The 18,350-nt window shown below is 41.6% G+C and overlaps 1 protein-coding gene across 21 annotated transcripts in view; it reads left to right on the forward strand.

Moving 5' to 3' along the window:
- Positions 1-18,350, forward strand: part of PDE4DIP (phosphodiesterase 4D interacting protein) — a 250,860-nt gene that overhangs the window by 165,731 nt on the left and 66,779 nt on the right. For 12 of the 21 annotated variants that reach the window (XR_011259622.1, XR_011259624.1, XR_011259649.1 and 9 more), the window contains exons 1-10: positions 1,732-3,597; positions 11,369-11,500; positions 12,140-12,259; positions 12,502-12,594; positions 12,730-12,942; positions 13,811-13,969; positions 14,822-14,935; positions 15,125-15,262; positions 15,966-16,145; positions 17,272-17,466. Coding sequence is in view for 17 of the 21 variants with exons in the window: in XM_069602415.1 (XP_069458516.1) it covers positions 2,476-3,597; positions 11,369-11,500; positions 12,140-12,259; positions 12,502-12,594; positions 12,730-12,942; positions 13,811-13,969; positions 14,822-14,935; positions 15,125-15,262; positions 15,966-16,145; positions 17,272-17,466 (2,466 nt within the window). In the remaining 4 variants the exon portion in view is untranslated. Of the gene's footprint in view, positions 1-1,731; positions 3,598-11,368; positions 11,501-12,139; positions 12,260-12,501; positions 12,595-12,729; positions 12,943-13,810; positions 13,970-14,821; positions 14,936-15,124; positions 15,263-15,965; positions 16,146-17,271; positions 17,467-18,350 lie in introns of those variants that run through there. The other 9 variants (XR_011259665.1, XM_069602460.1, XM_069602428.1 and 6 more) reach the window with 1 other exon arrangement.

Here is an 18,350-nt window from a genome sequence, read left to right on the forward strand (position 1 = left end):
TCTGAATGTCTCCAAGTTTAGAAGTATAGGCTCTGACCTGGAGATGAGGTTCAGAAATACTTTGTTGTTGGCCTTATTAATTTAATATCTCACAAGGTCAGTTCAGTTCAGTTCACTTCAGTCGCTCAGTCGTGTCCGACTCTTTGCAACCCCATGAATCGCAGCACGCCAGGCCTCCCTGTCCATCACCATCTCCTGGAGTTCACTCAGACTCACGTCCATCGAGTCTGTGATGCCATCCAGCCATCTCATCCTCGGTTGTCCCCTTCTCCTCCTGCCCTCAATCCCTCCCAGCATCAGAGTCTTTTCCAATGAGTCAACTCTTCTCATGAGGTGGCCAAAGTACTGAAGCTTCAGCTTCAGCATCATTCCTTCCAAAGAAATCCCAGGGTTGATCTCCTTCAGAATGGATTGGTTGGATCTCCTTGCAGTCCAGGGGACTCTCAAGAGTCTTCTCCAACACCACAGTTCAAAAGCATCAATTCTTCGGTGCTCAGCCTTCTTCACAGTCCAACTCTCACATCCATACATGACCACAGGAGAAACCATAGCCTTGACTAGACAGACCTTAGTCGGCAAAGTAATGTCTCTGCTTTTGAATGTGCTGTCTAGGTTGGTCATAACTTTTCTTTCAAGGAGTAAGCGTCTTTTAATTTCATGGCTGCAGTCACCATCTGCAGTGATTTTGGAGCCCCCAAAAATAAAGTCTGACACTGTTTCCCCATCTATTTCCCATGAAGTGATGGGACAGGATGGGACCGGATTTTCTGAATGTTGAGCTTTAAGCCAACTTTTTCGCTCTCCTCTTTCACTTTCATCAAGAGGCTTTTTAGCTCCTCTTCACTTTCTGCCATAAGGGTGGTGTCATCTGCATATCTCACAAGGTCAAGTTAGTGAAATCTGGCATTACTCTAACTGGGAAATGTCCTGCTCTGGGAAAACTCCAGATGATTGCCTGGGACTGTTTTTCCTCCTATTTGGAGTTTGCCAGGGAGAAAATTATAAATGAAGGATGACACCTCAATTCCACCTAGGGAGAGCCCCAGCTTCCCTCTACTCTTTGTGTGCAATTCAAGGTCTATACCCAAGGGTAGGGTGACTTACTACTGGATAATGTTGAGTAAGACAGGATACTAACTGAAGTCAGTTAAATTCCCAGCCCCACTTCTGCAGAGAGCAGCACTCCCTGATACTTTGGAGTCTTGCTCAAATAAACAAGGTCTTTTGTTCTAGCGTTTGTCTCCCCTTCCCTCCCCGAAAATAAGGCCTGCAGCCTTATTTTAAGTGAAACTTGAAAGAGGGTTTGCTGGCGGCAGTCTACTCTCGGGTGTCTACATTCTTGAAAAAGCTCATTTTGTCCAGCATCTTCAAACTCTTGGTAAACCATTCGTGTGGTTTTTGTTGGACTCTTTCTCAGGTGACTGCTTTGTGCCGCCTCTCAATTTACGCTCTAAAAAAAAAGGCAAATCATCCTGGTAAACTCAACCCCAGCATGGCGAGGGAAGAAACACTTGTCCTCTTTTCTGAGTACTCCCAACAGTCCAGAGGGAGGTTGAACTGAGCCTCCTAAAATTCCCGCCTCCCCGGCCGCGGGTGAAGCCCTAGGGCCTTTTACTCCAGGAACAGGAGTGAGAAGGGAGAGGAGGTGGGGCCGGAGAGAGGCAGCGCGCAGCGGTACCCAGTGGTGCTGCGAGACTGCTCCCTCCAGAGTACGTGGCAGTCCCCGTGGACAGAAGGGGAGGGGATTCGGCTTTCTCCTCCCCGTGCAGAGCCTCGGACAGTCCTCCCGGGCGGGAGGGAGGAACCGCAAGGGGACTGGTGCGCTTTTGGAGTGAAATTTTAGCAGATAAAAGTGGCCTGGCAGCGATCGGCCTCCGTCCCGCTCTTCCACCTGGGTAACCACAGCAGGTCGAGCCTGCGCTGTACCGCGAGGAGCATTGACTTGTTCGGGAGCGAGGTGACGCGCTGGCCACCCCGCATGCGCAGAGCGAGGAGCCGGCCTCCTGGACTACAGCTCCCAGAGGAGTTTGCCGGCGGCTGCAGGCGTCGAGCCGCCGGCGCCATCTTGAAATCTGATCCTCAATCTCTGAGTCTTTGCGTCAGCCGCGGGCGGCAGCCGGAGGACCGCGAACTCAGCCCGCTGAAAAGGGAGGACATTGAGGACACAGCGGCTGGCGGGAGAGACAGCTGGAGGAGACATGGCAGGTTCTGAGCGCGGCCTGCGCTGCTGTCACTCAGCATCCTCCTGAGGCATTTCCTCGCCCGCCGCCTCCCCGAGGGGCGGGGCTGATCACTCTGGTACCCAGAACCCGCGCGCGGGTGTCAGCGGAGCGCCCCTGCAGAGTGGGCACCCCACCAAGCTGTGCCATGCCAGCCGGAGGCCACCGAGGCGGGAGACGGAACGCAACCAAGCGCCAGTGAGCGATCACCGAGCAGCAGCCGCCTCCGGGAAGCTCGGCAACCGCAGGAGGGAAGATGAAGGAGATTTGCAGGATCTGTGCCCGGGAGCTGTGCGGAAACCAGCGGCGCTGGATCTTCCACACGGCGTCCAAGCTCAACCTCCAGGTTCTGTTGTCACACGTCCTGGGCAAGGATGTCTCCCGCGATGGCAAAGCTGAGTTTGCTTGCAGCAAGTGCGCGTTCATGCTCGATCGGATCTATAGATTCGACACCGTCATTGCCCGGATCGAAGCCCTTTCTATTGAGCGCTTGCAGAAGCTGCTGCTGGAGAAGGACCGCCTCAAGTTCTGCATTGCTAGCATGTATCGGAAGAATAACGATGACCCTGGCGCAGAGACCAAGGCGGGGAATGGAACGGTTGACATTTCCAGCTTACCCGATGTCAGATACTCTGCACTGCTCCAGGAAGACTTTGCCTATTCAGGGTTCGAGTGTTGGGTAGAAAATGAGGATCAGATTCAGGAGCACAGCTGTCATGCTTCGGAAGGCCCCGGAAATCGACCCAGGAGATGCCGAGGCTGTGCAGCTTTGCGGGTGGCTGATTCTGACTACGAAGCCATTTGTAAGGTACCTCGAAAGGTGGCGAAAAGTATTTCTTGTGGCCCCTCTACCAGATGGTCCACCAGCATTTGCACTGAAGAACCAGCGTTGTCCGAGGTTGGGCCACCGGATTTACCAAATGCGAAGGTACCGCCAGATGGAGAAAGCATGGAGGAAGGGACCCCGGGATCCTCTGTGGAATCTTTGGATGCAAGTATCCAGGCTAGTCCTCCACAACCAAAGGATGAGGAACCTGAGAGAAGTGCAAAGGAACTTGTAAAGTGTGACTGCTGTTCAGATGAACAGGCTCCCCAGCATACGTGTAACCATAAGCTGGAGCTAGCTCTTAGCATGATTAAAGGTCTTGATTATAAGCCCATCCAGAGCCCCCGAGGGAGCAAGCTTCCTATTCCAGTGAAATCTAATCCATCTGGAACCAGGCCTGGCCATATCATGACAGATGGAGTTAGTTCTGGTTTCCTTAACAGGTCTTTGAAACCCCTTTACAAGACACCTGTGAGTTATCCCTTGGAGATTTCAGACCTGCAGGAGCTGTGGGATGATCTCTGTGAAGATTATCTGCCACTTCGGGTCCAGGTATACAAAATGGCTGCATATTGCCTTTCTGATTAAAGTTAGCTGGCTTCAGGCTTCACATGATTTCTATCTAGGGGAAGGTTAATAGTCTAGACTTGGTAACCCATTTTTGCTTTACATTTTGCTTCTGTCCATTTTAATAAATGTGATTCACACAAGTAATTTGCTTTCCACAATAGCCTCTTTATAAGATTATCTGTTGGCTTTCCCACTAATTATCAAAATTGTACATGTTTAAGACAAAGATTCATAATTCATTTTTACCCTAAAAAAATTTTAATCTTATTTCTGGCACTGGAACTCTTTCCTCTCACTTGTCCTACCGCCTCTCTACTTTTGTTTGTTTGTTTTGTTTTCACTTTTAGATTTATGAATATTTTCTTCTCTGAGGGAGGGAGTTCTCAAGGTAGTCCGCCCTAGAGCATTAAGCCATTCATCCCCACCTGTGCCTTGAACTGATTAGAGCATAGGGTAAAGGTTTGAGGAGAACCTATTAATCCACCAAAATATTGTAATATGTGGACAACATTTATAAATTAAGAGGTCATTTGAGGACTAATGATGACTTTTTCATAAAAGAGACTTGGGAATTCAAAATTTAAAATATTAAGGCAAAACGTGTCTACAGCCAGTTTGTATAATGAGCTCTATGTGAAGATGTTTGGTGTTGAGCAGGACTTCATCCATTATTGGGTGATAGAGTTTTACCTGTTTTACTCGTGAATTTCGTAATGACTGGAAGATGGCAGTTGATCTTACTTTGAGCTGTTCATACCAATCTTTTAAATTCAGTTGTGTACAGGGGCCTGACAGATGCTGTCTTGTTTATACAGCAGCAGTAGTTTCAGTTAATGTTGTGAAACATCTGGCATGTTCTACTTGATATAGATTCTTTAGTGATACTGTTACAGAGGTGGACAATCTAGAAGGTGTTTCTGGAAAGCTTGCTAACCAGTCAATATCATCCCAGAATCTTAGAGCTTCTAAATGAAATTGTTGATTGTCACTTGACAGCTTTGAAAAACAGTTCTATTATGTATAAAATTTGTAACACAATAAGAATATGGGAGAAATATTTTTGAATTTGCACTAACTTGTCAGAAACAGCATTGTTAGGGAAAAGTATGAGTATCCAAAAGTTTAAACTGTGTTTTCATTTCTATAAAATGTTTAGGATGCCCAACACTTGTGTACTTTCCTTTCGCTCCCTTTTCTTTCATTGACCTTCACAGCTAAATTTGAGCTTTCCAGTACAGTATTTCTGTGAGCCAACATAGATGTCACAGATTCATCGTAGTGTTTCTGTATTAGGATCTAAAAGTAGTTGGACAGAGTGGATGGGAAATATGACCAATATAGTAGAAATATAGCCCCCTTCAAATATGGCCAATATTGAAGAAAGGTGAAGACTTAAAAAACTGCAGTAAAGCAAAAGTTTTTTTCCTCCATATTAAATTTAAAATACTCTGTTGGTGCCTGGGCTCAGCAAATTTTGGAATTGAGAAGGATTCTAAAGATCATCTCAGGCAGTCTGTCAGTTTAGAGATATGGAAAGCTCATGGTTAAATAACTTAGCTCAGGTGGAGTCAAAAGTTCCTAGCCATTCTCATCCAAGACCTTTTTATTCTGTGTATTAAATCACATTGCCTGATGGCATTGATTTAAGTAACTACTTATTTTAAGTGCAGGGCTTTCGTTCTATAACCTGAGGATGTCAGGTGGATTCTTTAGGGATAGACCCTGTGAAGAAATTTGGCATCCTGATGAGCACAGTTAAAATATGGTAATTGTACCTTTAGGTCAAATCCCTTTACTTCACTAAATGTAGACATTAGGAAAAAAAATAGCCCTTTAATACAGCAGTATAAGACTTCTGCTATCACCAGGCTTTACCGTCTTTACTGTTTGTTGAATATTAAAACATGGAGAGGGGAGAGAGAACATTCAGCTTGAAGAATTATGATATTTGATTGCTAAGCTATTTTCTCCAATAATTAAGAATGTGGAGGGAAATAGATTAATTAGACATAAAGTGTTTGTAGATAAAATGTGTATTTTGGATTCCAGATCTACTATCTAAGACTGGTTGGCTTTTATAAGCTTTTTAAGGCCTAGTGTGCTTTATGGCGAAAGCAGAACTAAGTGGGACAAAGGCAGACAGATTTTTGTCTTTCTCTGAACAAGTGTGTATAGAATAGAAGTAAGTGCAAATTATTTTCCTTTAGTCAAATTATACTCCAAATATGAAGAAAAGCTCTTCTCTCCTAAAGAGGGAGATTGTTCTGTAAGGGCATTTTGCTTCCTTTGTTTAATCTGGTTACTGTTAAATGTCACCATCAGAATTCCTCCTGGTTGCCTTTCTCCTTTTTCTTTCTTTCCTTCTTTCTTTCTTATTTTAAAGCTAACGAGCAACAGTGTAGTTTTGCTTAATAATTTTCTCATATTGTGCAAACTGATTTATTGCTCCTACAGAATTTATGTCTAAAGACCCAAGGTTTTTCACTTGTTTAAAGAAAGGTTTGAAGCCTTCTTCTATCTTGTTATTTCCTGAACTAGAAAAGCTATGATAGGAGGGCTGTGGTCCCTTAGTGAACGTTATTTCAGTTTTGGCTCACGTGCAGATTCCTTTTCTGTGAATTCAAAGAGTGAGAGATCTTTGCTTCAAACCTTGCAATGCCAGAACCTGGCTCTTGTATGACTGCGATGAATTTATCCCTCTCATAGCTTAGCTACATAACCCAGATCAGGCCCTTTGCAAGATGTAAGCATTAGATGCTGCTGTATCTTTTATTACTAACAATAGGATAGAAAATTATAGCAGTTTGAGCTCTATGACTTGCTGTTATGACTAGGAAAATGCTGTTATGACAAGAAAAATGCTCTTAATCCAGATCAAAATAACTGGCTTTTAGCCTAAAGGTCTTACATTATGCAGCATTAGGCCTGGAAGGAATTCTCTTTTCTGTTGCTGAAAAGCATTTGTCCTGAGTCAAAAGCAACTTAAAATTACAACATGATTTTAGTAACTGATACCCTGGAGATTAACACCCATTCAACCAGATCAAGTATTACTGATATCATGCTCTACAAAATCTTCATAGGAGTGATTGGTTTATGTACTTGATACTCAAAAGAATTAATTGTCAGCTGTTTTCTCAGTGGGCCTTTGATAAGCACTCTTTTGGCAGACTTACCTGCAAGGACTTTTTTTTTTTCCCTTGAGATTTATAATAATAAAGTACTAAGAATAAAGAAGAAACAAGCATCTTCCAGCCTTTGGGTCCATATATTACATTCCTAGAAAAAGAGGTTTCCTATGAATATGCACGCCAAGATGGGTTCAGACGAGGCCCAGGCTCATTATGTGCTTTTCTGTGGCATTCTTCAGATTTAAAGTTGATGTTGAAATATTTAAATTAAACATCTCCCTTTCTATCCAGCCAGTCTTTTTTCTAAGAGAGCCACTGAGGGATTAAAACGTTGGGCTGGAAATTAGAAGACAGGCCTGTTGCTTATTTGCTTTTGTTTCTGTTGTTCACTCTTAAGCAAAAATTTTTGGCTCAAGTAATATTCCAGGTGGCTTCCCTTGTGGCTCAGCTGGTAAAGAATCCACCTGCAATGCAGGAGACCTGGGTTTGATCCCTGGGTTGGGAAGATCCCCTGGAGAAGGAAATGGCAACCCACTCCAGTATCCTTGCCTGGAAAATCTCATGGACAGAGGAGCCTGGTGGGTTGCAGTCCATGGGGTCGCAAAGAGTCAGGCACGACTGAGTGAAAAACACTGCTTACTTAATATTCCAGGCATTATGGTAGGCAGTCAATTTTATAGATATGAAAGAGAAGTTACCGTTTTAAGTGCATTCAGCTTAATTGGATCCTATTTCCAGTGTAACTTTGGACAAATTATTTACCTGTTACAAATCTCCATTTTCTCACATGTGAGTTGAGAGTGGATCAGATGGTTAGTTTATAAAGTGTCCTTCACTGGTCTAAGATTCTTTGGTTTGAAGTAACTAAATACGGCTACCTTCCCTGGCATTTAAAACTTGAAGCTATTTTACTTAATTCTGCTGGTTACAGTTTAAATTTGGAAAGTACTTTAAAATAGATGTTGTTGGGAAGTTGTTTTACACCGAGAAAGTAAGAAGCCAAGTTTTGTAGAGAATGTTTTATTGTTAAGTGATTTATCAGTAGAATTGTTGTAAATATCTATTAAAAGAGTTGCCTCTCCTGTGGTGTGACATAATTCACATTGCTTCAGGGCAAGGCTCCCCATTATACCCACAACAACAAATATCTCAATTTTTTCTAGGAATCCTTATCCTTGCTACTTGTCTCTTTCTTCCTCTCCCACTATCCAGGCCTGTTGACTCTACTTTCAAAACATGTTCAAATCTATCCATTTCTCTTTCCCTCCTTTATTACCGCTATAATCCAAAGCAGTATTTTCATTCCCATGCAGCAGCCTCCTAGCTGGTCTTCTCATTTCTCCTGATGCTCTCCAACAGTTCAGGTATCATATAGCAACTAGAGTGATCTTTTAAAAATTTAAATATAATTGATTACTTTTCTGTTAAAAACACTGCAGTCCATTCCTATGTCAATGAGAATGAAATGCAGCTTCATTACCTGTGGTGCATAGAAGCTGCATCTGATCTGGCCCCGCCTGCCTTCCCACTTTGTCATGTGTCAGCATCCCCTGTGCCCATCGTGCTCTGGCCCTATGTGCTCCAGCAAGGCGACCATTAGCCTTGTGTGGCTGTTGACCACATGAAATGTGGCTAGTCCAAATTGAGAGATGCTATGAATGTACAGTATACCTTTAATTTTAAAGGAACAATGTAAAGAATTAGTATCTTGTTAATTTTCATATTGCATGCATACTTGTGACAATATTTTAAATACAATATATTTGGTCAAAATGTTTCATTGAAGGATTTCCCTGATAACTCAGTTGGTAAAGAATCTGCCTGCAATGCAGGAGACCCCAGTTCAATTCCTGGGTCAGGAAGATCCCCTGGAGAAGGAATAGGCTATACTCCAGATAGCTCACTCCAGTATTCTTGGGCTTCCCTTGTGGCTCATCAAGACCTAAAGAGCCTCTTGATGAAAGTGAAAGAGGAGAGTGAAAAAGTTGGCTTAAAACTCAACATTCAGAAAACTAAGGTCATGGCATTTGGTCCCATCACATCATGGCAAATAGAGGGGGAAACAGTGGAAACAGTGGAAACAGTGACAGACTTTATTTTTTGGGGTTCCAAAATCACTGCAGATGGCGACTGTAGCCATGAAATTAAAAGGCGCTTGCTCCTTGGAAGAAAAGCTATGACCAACCTAGAGAGCATATTCAAAAGCAGAGACTACCTTGCCAGCAAAGGTCCATCTAGTCAAAGCTATGGTTTTTCCAGTAGTCATGTATGCATGTGAGAGTTGGACTATAAAGAAAGCTGAGCGCTAAAGAATTGATGCTTTTGAACTGTGGTGTTGGAGAAGACTCTTGAGAGTCCCTTGGACTGCAAGGAGATCCAACCAGCCCATCCTAAAGGAAATCAGTTCTGAATATTCACTGGAAGGACTGATGCTGAAGCTGAAACTCCAATACTTTGGCCACCTGATGTGAAGAACCGACTCATTTGAAAAGATCCTGATGCTGGGAAAAATTGAAGGCGAGAGGAGAGGGACGACAGAGGATGAGATGGTTGGATGGCATTACCGACTCAATGGACATGAGTTTGAGTAAACTCCAGGAGTTGGTGATGGACAGGGAGGCCTAGCATGCTTCAGTCCATGGGGTTGCAAAGAGTCGGGCACGACTGAGCGGCTGAACTGCACTGAACTGTGGCTCAGCTGGTAAAGAATCCACCTGTGATGCGGGAGAGCTGGATTTCGATCCCTGGGTTGGGAAGATCCCCTGGAGAAGGAAAGGGCTATCCGCTCCAGTATTCTGGCCTAGAGAGTCAATCACAACTGAGTGGCAAAATGTTTTATTAAAATTAACTTAATTTATTTTTACTTTAGTCAATGAAGATACTAGAAAATTTTAAATTACCCATATAGCTCACATTATATTTCTGTTGGAAAGTACTTCTCCATCGACAAAGGCCTTTTTCTTTCCCAGGGTCATATCTACCCTAGGTCTTTTTCTTGAGTTGTTCCTCTGCCTAGATCTTTGCATTGCTGGTTCCTTATCAGGTAGATCTTCATTTAAATGCTGTCTGAAAGTGACCTCCCACTGATCAGCCAGTTTAGAGTAACTTAATGACTTTGTCCTGCTTACCTGTTTCCTTGTCACTATCGTTTATTTTGTGTATTTCCTTGTTCTTTTATTCTGTAGCTCCCTACTCCCCCTCACATAGTGCTTTGCATATTAGGGTACTTCGTAGATGTTTTTTTTAAATGATGAACAGCACTGGGAGAATAGAAAAGTTTTTTCTTCTGAAATCTTTATTAAGAAAGAAACTGAAATGCACTCAATTGTGTCTGACTGTGTGACCCCATGGACTGTAGCCTGCCAGGCTCCTCTGTCCTTGAAATTCTCCAGGCCAGAATACTGGAGTGGGTAGCTGTTCCGTTCGCAACCCAGGGATTGAAACCAAGTCTCCAGCATCGCAGGCAGATTCTTTACCATCTGAGCCAGGAGGGAAGCCCAACTTCCAGTCAGTTGCTATCAGGAAGTGGTTTAAGGTCAGCTGTAACCCCACAGCCTGGAAGGTGGTAGTCAGAACTTGAACGTGTGAGGTAAAGAAAAAATTAATAGCAGTTACCTTTTTTCTCTTCCTAATGCGTTTGTATTTTCCCTAATTGGGAGTGGGAGAGAAGAGGGGAGGAAGCAGGGAGCGAAAAGGTAGAATTTAATGCCACAGTGAATTGCTAAAGTTTTAATTCTGTATCTTAGCTCATAATGAATATTAGGTCACGTTCAATAAGTTTATCTTAGTCTGTCTATATTTGATTGTCTCAGATATAAATAGATGTTTTTTTCTCCTAAGTCTTTTTGATGAACTGATATTCCTATAAAACATACCTCCTTCACAGACCTTATGGATTTTAAATTCTAATTTTTAATTTTTACTTTGAAATAATTTCAAACTTAGAGAAGTCTTAAGAGAAGTACAGAGAACTCCCAGGTTCACCAGTTGCTAATATTTACACAGATTTATCAGTTGCTAATATGTTGCTACAATTGCTTTATCACTCCAACTATCTGTAGACACATTTTTAATTTCTGAATTATTTGAGAATTAGTTGCAGATATAATATATCTTAATATAGCATAACAACAATTCAGTTACCAAAGTTAGGAAATTTAGTACTGATTAAATACTATTATCTAATATATGCTTCATATTTGAAATCTACTCATTTTTCTAATAATGTGAAATAGGCATACAATAAGGAGGGTAGTTGAGCTATAACCTTTTCTCCCCTAGGGATGGTAGAAATTTGATCTTTTGAATTCCCTGATTGAAAATAGAATATAGCAAATATTTGGTCATCATGAGTGTTTTTTAAAATCCTCCCTTTTTAATTTCTGAATTACTTGCTTTGAGTAGTGTTTGTGTAGGTTCATACAGAAAGGTAGGAATGGTAGCTTGGGAGTAAGTGACTTGATAAGTCATAATAAGGAACAGAACTTTTCCTTGTCTTCAATTCATACCGATGATCCGTTCAGCAGCCGTAATTTTCTAAGTCTCTGGCAAAAGAGGCCGAAAACATTTGAAGATAAAATTTATTGTCAGGTACACTTAACTTGGCTTGTGCTTCTTCCTAGCCCGTGACTGAAGACTTACTCAAACAACAGAAGTTGAATTCAAATGAGACTGGTACAACTCAGCAGTCTGTATCTGAGTCCCATCTGGCAGAACTCCAGGAAAAAATCCAGCAAACAGAGACCACCAACAAGGTATGATCAAAACCATGCCCTTGGGGATCACAGGGTTTCTTTATATTCTTAGAAGTGTAGCTCTTTCCTTTCTGTCTCAAGCGTTTTAGTCTGTTCTGCACAGATCAGAATTTCTGCTGTCTTTTAGGTCTGAGATTAAAACTTGAATATGGTTTTTAACTGTATAAGGTACTGAGACAAGAAGTTTATGTTTTTGATTTAACTTTTGACCTTTATGTAGCCCATGGGTTTTAACATCTGCTTAGAAGAAAATTCCCACAATTTGGGATGCAGCACTCCTTGCTTGTACCCTTGTTGTGTCCTGTCATGTAGTAGATAGCAAAAGCTCCTTGGTCTTTGTATAAAGGCTCCATAGTGACTCATATGGACAAGTACCCCCAGCACGGCTGCTGTCATACAGAAAGCACAGCTCATGAGAGTTGAAGCAATTGAGTATTGAAGGAAATATTTCATATCTCCTGTTACTTTGTATTGCTGATTGACTTAAGACTTTAATGGTTACACTGTGTGGGGGAAAATAGCAATGTAACATCCCCTAAGAAATCCTTTAAACCTAGATTTGAGGACAGATTTCGTGGTTGCATTTGAGAGTAAAAGAAATCATTGACCTACCAAACTGTTTTTCTTTACTGAATTCAGATTCTTCAAGAAAAACTGAATGAAATGAGCTGTGAACTGAAGTCTGCTCAGGAGTCATCTCAGAAGCAAGATGATACAATTCAAAACCTCAAGGAAACTCTGAAAAGCAGGGAAAGTGAGGTAAAATGTTTGGCAATCGTGGACCTATGAGGAAATGGTTTTTCCTGTCAAAGTAGACAAGTATCCTGTAATCTGTAGAAATGGATATTTTCAGCCTAACAGATCATAGAGAAATTGTAGTGTCATCTAGATTGGTAGTTTGGAATAGTCCTGCTACGAAAATCTGTATAGGTGAGATAATAAGATAATGGAGTTTATACTTAGTTTGCTAACATGTTTGGTACCCCCTCTCTCGTTTGCAGACCGAGGAGTTGTACCAGGTGATTGAAGGTCAAAACGACACAATGGCTAAGCTTCGAGAAATGCTGCACCAGAGTCAGCTTAAACAGCTTCATGTATGTGAGGGTCACCCAGGACAGGAGGCGTCACTTGAGGATGTGCCGCTCTCAGCCACGGTCTTGATCTCGTTGGTCTTCTTGGCTGCTCAGTGCCAGCCCTTCTCGTGACGATGCGTTTCACTCTCTTTTCAGAACTCAGAGGGTACTTCCCCAGCTCAGCAACAGGTGGCTCTGCTTGATCTTCAAAGTGCTTTATTCTGCAGCCAGCTTGAAATACAGAAGCTCCAGAGGGCAGTACGACAAAAAGAACGGCAGCTGGCTGATGCTAGACGATGTGTGCGGTTTGTAGAGGCTGCAGCACAGGAGAGAGAGCAGCAGAAAGAGGCTTCTTGGAAACATAACCAAGTAAATGATTAATCATTGTGTGGCAGTGTGTAAAGGTGAACTTTGCCCTGGTAATAACTTTTTATAAGGATAGCTTGTGTTGAATGTACTGAATCTAAGTAATTCAGTTCAACGGGCTGTGTTCTGGAAATACAAGAGTGACTATCACAGGCGCTTTCCTCCTCAGTTACTTGTAATATAGTATGAGAGACAGTCATGGAGACAGTATTTCAGTGTGGTAAATACTGTAGAAGAGACATAGGCATCCTATGGGAGTATATAGTGTGGTAAATATTGTAGAGGAGGCATAAGGATCCTATAGGAATATACAGGGAGAGCTGGGGGAGCCAGGGAAAGCTTCACGAAGGAACATTGTCTAAGATTATTCTTCAAGGGTGGGTAAAAGTCAGTGAGACAGAAAAGCAGGAAGACCAACCAAGTGAGAGGAATGGCATGCCATGTGTGCTTTTTTAAAAAAAATTAAAACATATAATTCTTAAATAGTTTCTTGTTAGCTTGGAGAAAAATGCTCCCAGTTCTTTTTTAAGAATTAAAAGGATGGGTAATAATCGTGTATCCTTGAGCTTATTGGTAAAATAAAGGCTCCACGTTTACACTGGAATCAAATCCCACTTAGTGCTTATATAGATAGATCACTTTTAAGTCAAAAAGTAAGTATTGAATCATAGTATTAATACTCCCATCCACAGTTCCCATAGTTTCCCTCATCCTATTTGACCCTTGTAGTATTTCTTTCGTAATTTTAAGAATGGCACCTTTTGCTACTTTATTTTTTTGTTCTCTATGCCTTGAAAGTTTTAAGGCCTCCGTATCTAATGACCATGTGAAAATTTTAGATTATTTGAGAAAGGGAATCTGTTTAATTCAGGAATTGCGAAAAGCCCTACAGCAGCTACAAGGAGAACTTCAGAGTAAGAGCCAACAGCTTCATACCCTGGAGGCTGAAAAATATACTGAGATTCGCACCCAAGAGCAGCACATTCAGCACCTCCACCACAGTCTGAGTCACAAAGAGCAGCTGCTTCAGGTGAGTCCACAGAATGATTCAGCTGAAACTGGGTTCACGGGACACAGGCGTTTATGTTCATATCATCTCAAAGTGGCCACTTGTGTTGAGTACCTGCTACAAGGAGAACTGAGGTGTGGGGACCAGGAGGATTCAAAAGAAATAGAAAGTAAATCCGTGCGTGAACCAAGATGATAACCAGCAAGTGTAGGAAAATAAGAACTACAGACCTGAAAGACTTAAGCAGTAAATGTTCAGCCAATAGTTATTAAGCATCTCTGTGAGTCAGATACCAGGCCAGGAATGGGGAAGATGAAGAGAAGATATGTCTTCTGCTCCCACTGAAGACCTCTGTATATCCAGTTATTTAGGTGATAAAATGTAAGTTATAGGGGAAAAAATGGAAGACTGAGGAAGAGAGTGGTCAGTTCTACCACCTACTCTAAGATTTAGTCACATTGAATACCTTATACTTCACTGACCATATGATTTTTTCATAATACACATACATATATTATACCTACATTTTTTTCTCTGACGGAAATACCCTACACAGCCTCTTGGGAAACTCCTAGTGCTTGCTTTAAGAGCAAACATAACCTCCTTCATGCGAACTTTAGTGACACCTTCAGGCAGAGTTAGACAATGTGTCCTGTGTTCCCCCAGAAGATGTGTTTACATATACTCACATATATCTGATGCGGAATTGTTAGCACTTCGTGTGTCTGTTATCTCTGCTAAACTGTGTTCCCCTTGAGAGTGATCACATTGTGTTTTTTATCCTGAAACACTACCAGATTGCTTGACACAGTGTAGGAATTCAGTTAGTACTAAGTAAAAGGAATAAAGGAAATTATTTCTTGGTCCTGTTAGGAATTTCGGGAGCTCCTGCAGTACCGAAATAACTCGGACAAAACCCTTGAAGCAAATGAAATGTTGCTTGAGAAACTTAGGCAAAGAATACAAGATAGAGATGTTGCCCTAGAGGTATGTTCCATAATTCTGCTCATGATGCTCTGGGTTATTCTGTCCCCAGGGGGACTATAGAAATGTGTGTTAACTGAATTTGCTGCTTTTTGGAGTTGGTTTTCTATTCTTTTATATTTGGAATCTTATTGAATAAGTGTAATCAGAATAGTGGCTCTTACGGAGCTTTGGGATGCTTACTGCTTGCAGCGGGCTATAGATGAAAAGTTCTCCAGCCTAGAAGAAAAGGAAAAAGAACTGCGTCAACTTCATCTTGCCATGAGAGAGCGAGATCACGACTTAGAGAGGCTGCGCGGTATCCTCTCCTCCAATGAAGCTACCATGCAGGTGAGAGCAGACTCCGTCCTGACTTGGCATCCCTCTCCCACTCGGATTCTAAGCCGGAAGCATCACCCCTTCCATCGTTTGCTGAAAATCAGGATATTTGTTTTATATATTAAAAAATGCAAAACCAAACAAAAATAGCAGTCATTAGTTCTGTTATCATAGACTATGGAGTGAGAAGTTTTAGCACTTCTAGTATGAACTTTGTAGGACAGGGCAGTGAATACGGATTCATAGTTCTAATTTATTTCTAATCCTTGTCAGTGTTTCTATGCTTTTATAGAACCATTGCTCAGATGCAACTATTATATTGTATTTTTCTCATTAATATTATGTACATGTCTGTGTATAACCACAGTCAAGAGTTCTTATTTCTCTTATTAATATTTACTCTCAGCTGTTTTTGTATATTTCTTTTAGATCTTTAATATCTAACCATCTGGAACTTCTTGAAAAAGTTCTTCACTTCCTCCAAAATACTTTATTTAGAACATACATGATCTATCTCTCTACAAACTAGATAAGAGTTTCTTATAACAAAAAATAGACTAATATGGCATTGTTAGATTAGATACAAAGTTTTTCCTTTTGCAACATAAATTGATAAGATAATATAGGAGATAATGTCAAGGTGGGTCAGGTCTGTTCATGCTGAGGAGCGTGGGGTGGCTCTTTGACTTAGCAACTGCTGTCTCTATGACTGTAGAGTATGGAGAGTCTCCTGAGGTCCAAAGGCCTGGAAGTGGAACAGTTGTCTGCCACCTGTCAGAACCTCCAGTGGCTGAAAGAAGAAATGGAAACCAAATTTAGCTGTTGGCAGAAGGAGCAAGAAAGCATCATTCAGCAGCTACAGACATCTCTGCATGACAGAAACAAAGAAGTAGAGGCAAGTATTTAGTTAACTTACGGGCAGTCGGTTTAGTGATGACATAATCTCAGTCTTGGATTAGGACTCTTAAGGTCTGAGAGGCTGGTGACCCAAGTGTTTAATTCCATCCTGTGCCTGGGCAGGTCATTGGCTTTCATGGGAATTTTTTCCCTACACCTCTAAACTCAAGGGGACAATTATCTTTCTCAAAGAAGTTATGTGAGAATTAATGAGATCTAAAAAATATACCCACAGTATGATAAGTAACCTTTGTTATGGTGCATATGCTGTGTCAGGCACTATTTTAAGAGCTTACTGCTACTGCTTAGTTGCTTCGCTCATGTCTGACTCTTTGCAACCCTATGGACTGTAGCCCACCAGGCTCCTCTGGCCATGGGATTCTGCAGGCAAGAATATTGGAGTGGGTTGCCATGCCCTCCTCCAGGGGATCTTTCCCACCCGAGGATCAAACCCTGATCTCCTGCATTGCAGGCAGAGTCTTTACCACTGAGCCACCAGGGAAGCCCCGTTTTAAGAGCTTAATGGATATTAATTCACTGAATCCTTACAAACCTATGAGGTACATACTGTTATTCCTCTTTTAGAGTCAAGGGAACAGACTTCTGAAGTGAATTAACTTGTCTAAAGTGACATAGCTAATAAGTGGTATAACCAGTGTGCAATCCAGATGGTGTGGCTCCACAGTTTTAACTACCATGTATTACCTCCTAGTATAGACTTGGGAGCTACATCACCGTGCTTATAAAAACAGTGCTTGTTGTTTTTTGCAGTTTATCATTGTGTGTTCCCCTATAAAGTTAAACTGGGGAGAAAATAAATGAACTGAGTACCCTTTTATCCCCATCTAATATTATTACATGCCCTGAGCATATAAGGAAAGGACTTATTTTAGAAAACATGTAAGTTGCCATTCTAAGTTTTTTTTTTTCTGTATTATTAATGTTCATTCCCTGAGTGTGTATTGACAGTCTTTTATGTGCAAGGCCTATGCTAGATCTGGGGCAACAAAAATGAGTAAAACATCATACTTGCTGTCTCTTCTTTGATAGATTCTTTTAAGCCCTTTGATGTGTATTAGAGGTAATTCTTTCCTCCAGAACTTACAGTCTCTCTCCTGTATTAGGATCTTACCGCAACATTGCTCTGCAAACTTGGACCAGGGCAGAGTGAGATAGCTGAGGAGCTGTGCCAGCGTCTACAGCGGAAAGAACGGATGCTGCAGGACCTTCTGAGTGATCGGAACAAGCAAGCGGTGGAATATGAAATGGAGATTCAGGGCCTGCTTCAGTCCATGAGCACCAGGGAGCAGGAGAGCCGAGTAAGGACTAATGCACAGGCTGGGAGAGAATCGCCCTGCACATTTATAGTCCACACTACAGAAAGCATTAGACCCTTGTTACTTGTAAAATTTATGTTGTCTTAAGTCCATTCTATTAGCTGTTTTTCCTTCAGCCTATTGACTCTATAGTTTTACATTAATCATCAAGTGAAAGTCACTCAGTCGTATCCAACTCTGTGACCTCATGGACTATACAGTCCTTGGAATTCTTCAGCCAGGATACTGGAGTGGGTAGCCATTCCTTTTTTCAGGGGATCTTCCCAACTCAGGGATCAAAACCATGTCTCCTGCATTGCAGGTGGATTCTTTTACCAGCTGAGCCACCAGGGACACCCATAGGAACTATTTCTAGAACACTTTGCTTTTGGAGGATGCCTAAATAATACATATCCCCACTCATTAAGTTCATTATGTATTGATAACATTTTCCTTTCCTTAATTTTCTGATCATTTTGACTGAAAGGAATATGGGATTCTGGAGTGTTTTGATTTCGATTCTAAATTATCAAGACTTGAGTGATATTTTGTTTCTACCCAAGATATGAGGAAGCTTATTCTTTGTACATTTTGTATTAATTCATGTAAAATCTGAGTTATCTTAAGAGGGAAGAAAAGATTTTTTTCAAAGCTGTGATGAGAGTAAATAATCTCACAGTAATATGGGATATAGATAGTAATTTCAAAATAACAATGCACAGATATTTCAAAAGCAAATTCTTAATTTATCTTCATTTCCATATATCTTTCTCCTAAAGGCTAGAGTCTGGTATAGTTGGCTTGTGCTACATTTCAGGGACCAGTCACTCAGAATTCCCCCTAGTGAGTTTTCAGAGGGAAATAGATTCTTATCATTTGCCTATGTT

Source organism: Ovis canadensis, chromosome 1 (genome assembly GCF_042477335.2).
Source record: "Ovis canadensis isolate MfBH-ARS-UI-01 breed Bighorn chromosome 1, ARS-UI_OviCan_v2, whole genome shotgun sequence".
Taxonomy (NCBI): domain Eukaryota; kingdom Metazoa; phylum Chordata; class Mammalia; order Artiodactyla; family Bovidae; genus Ovis; species Ovis canadensis.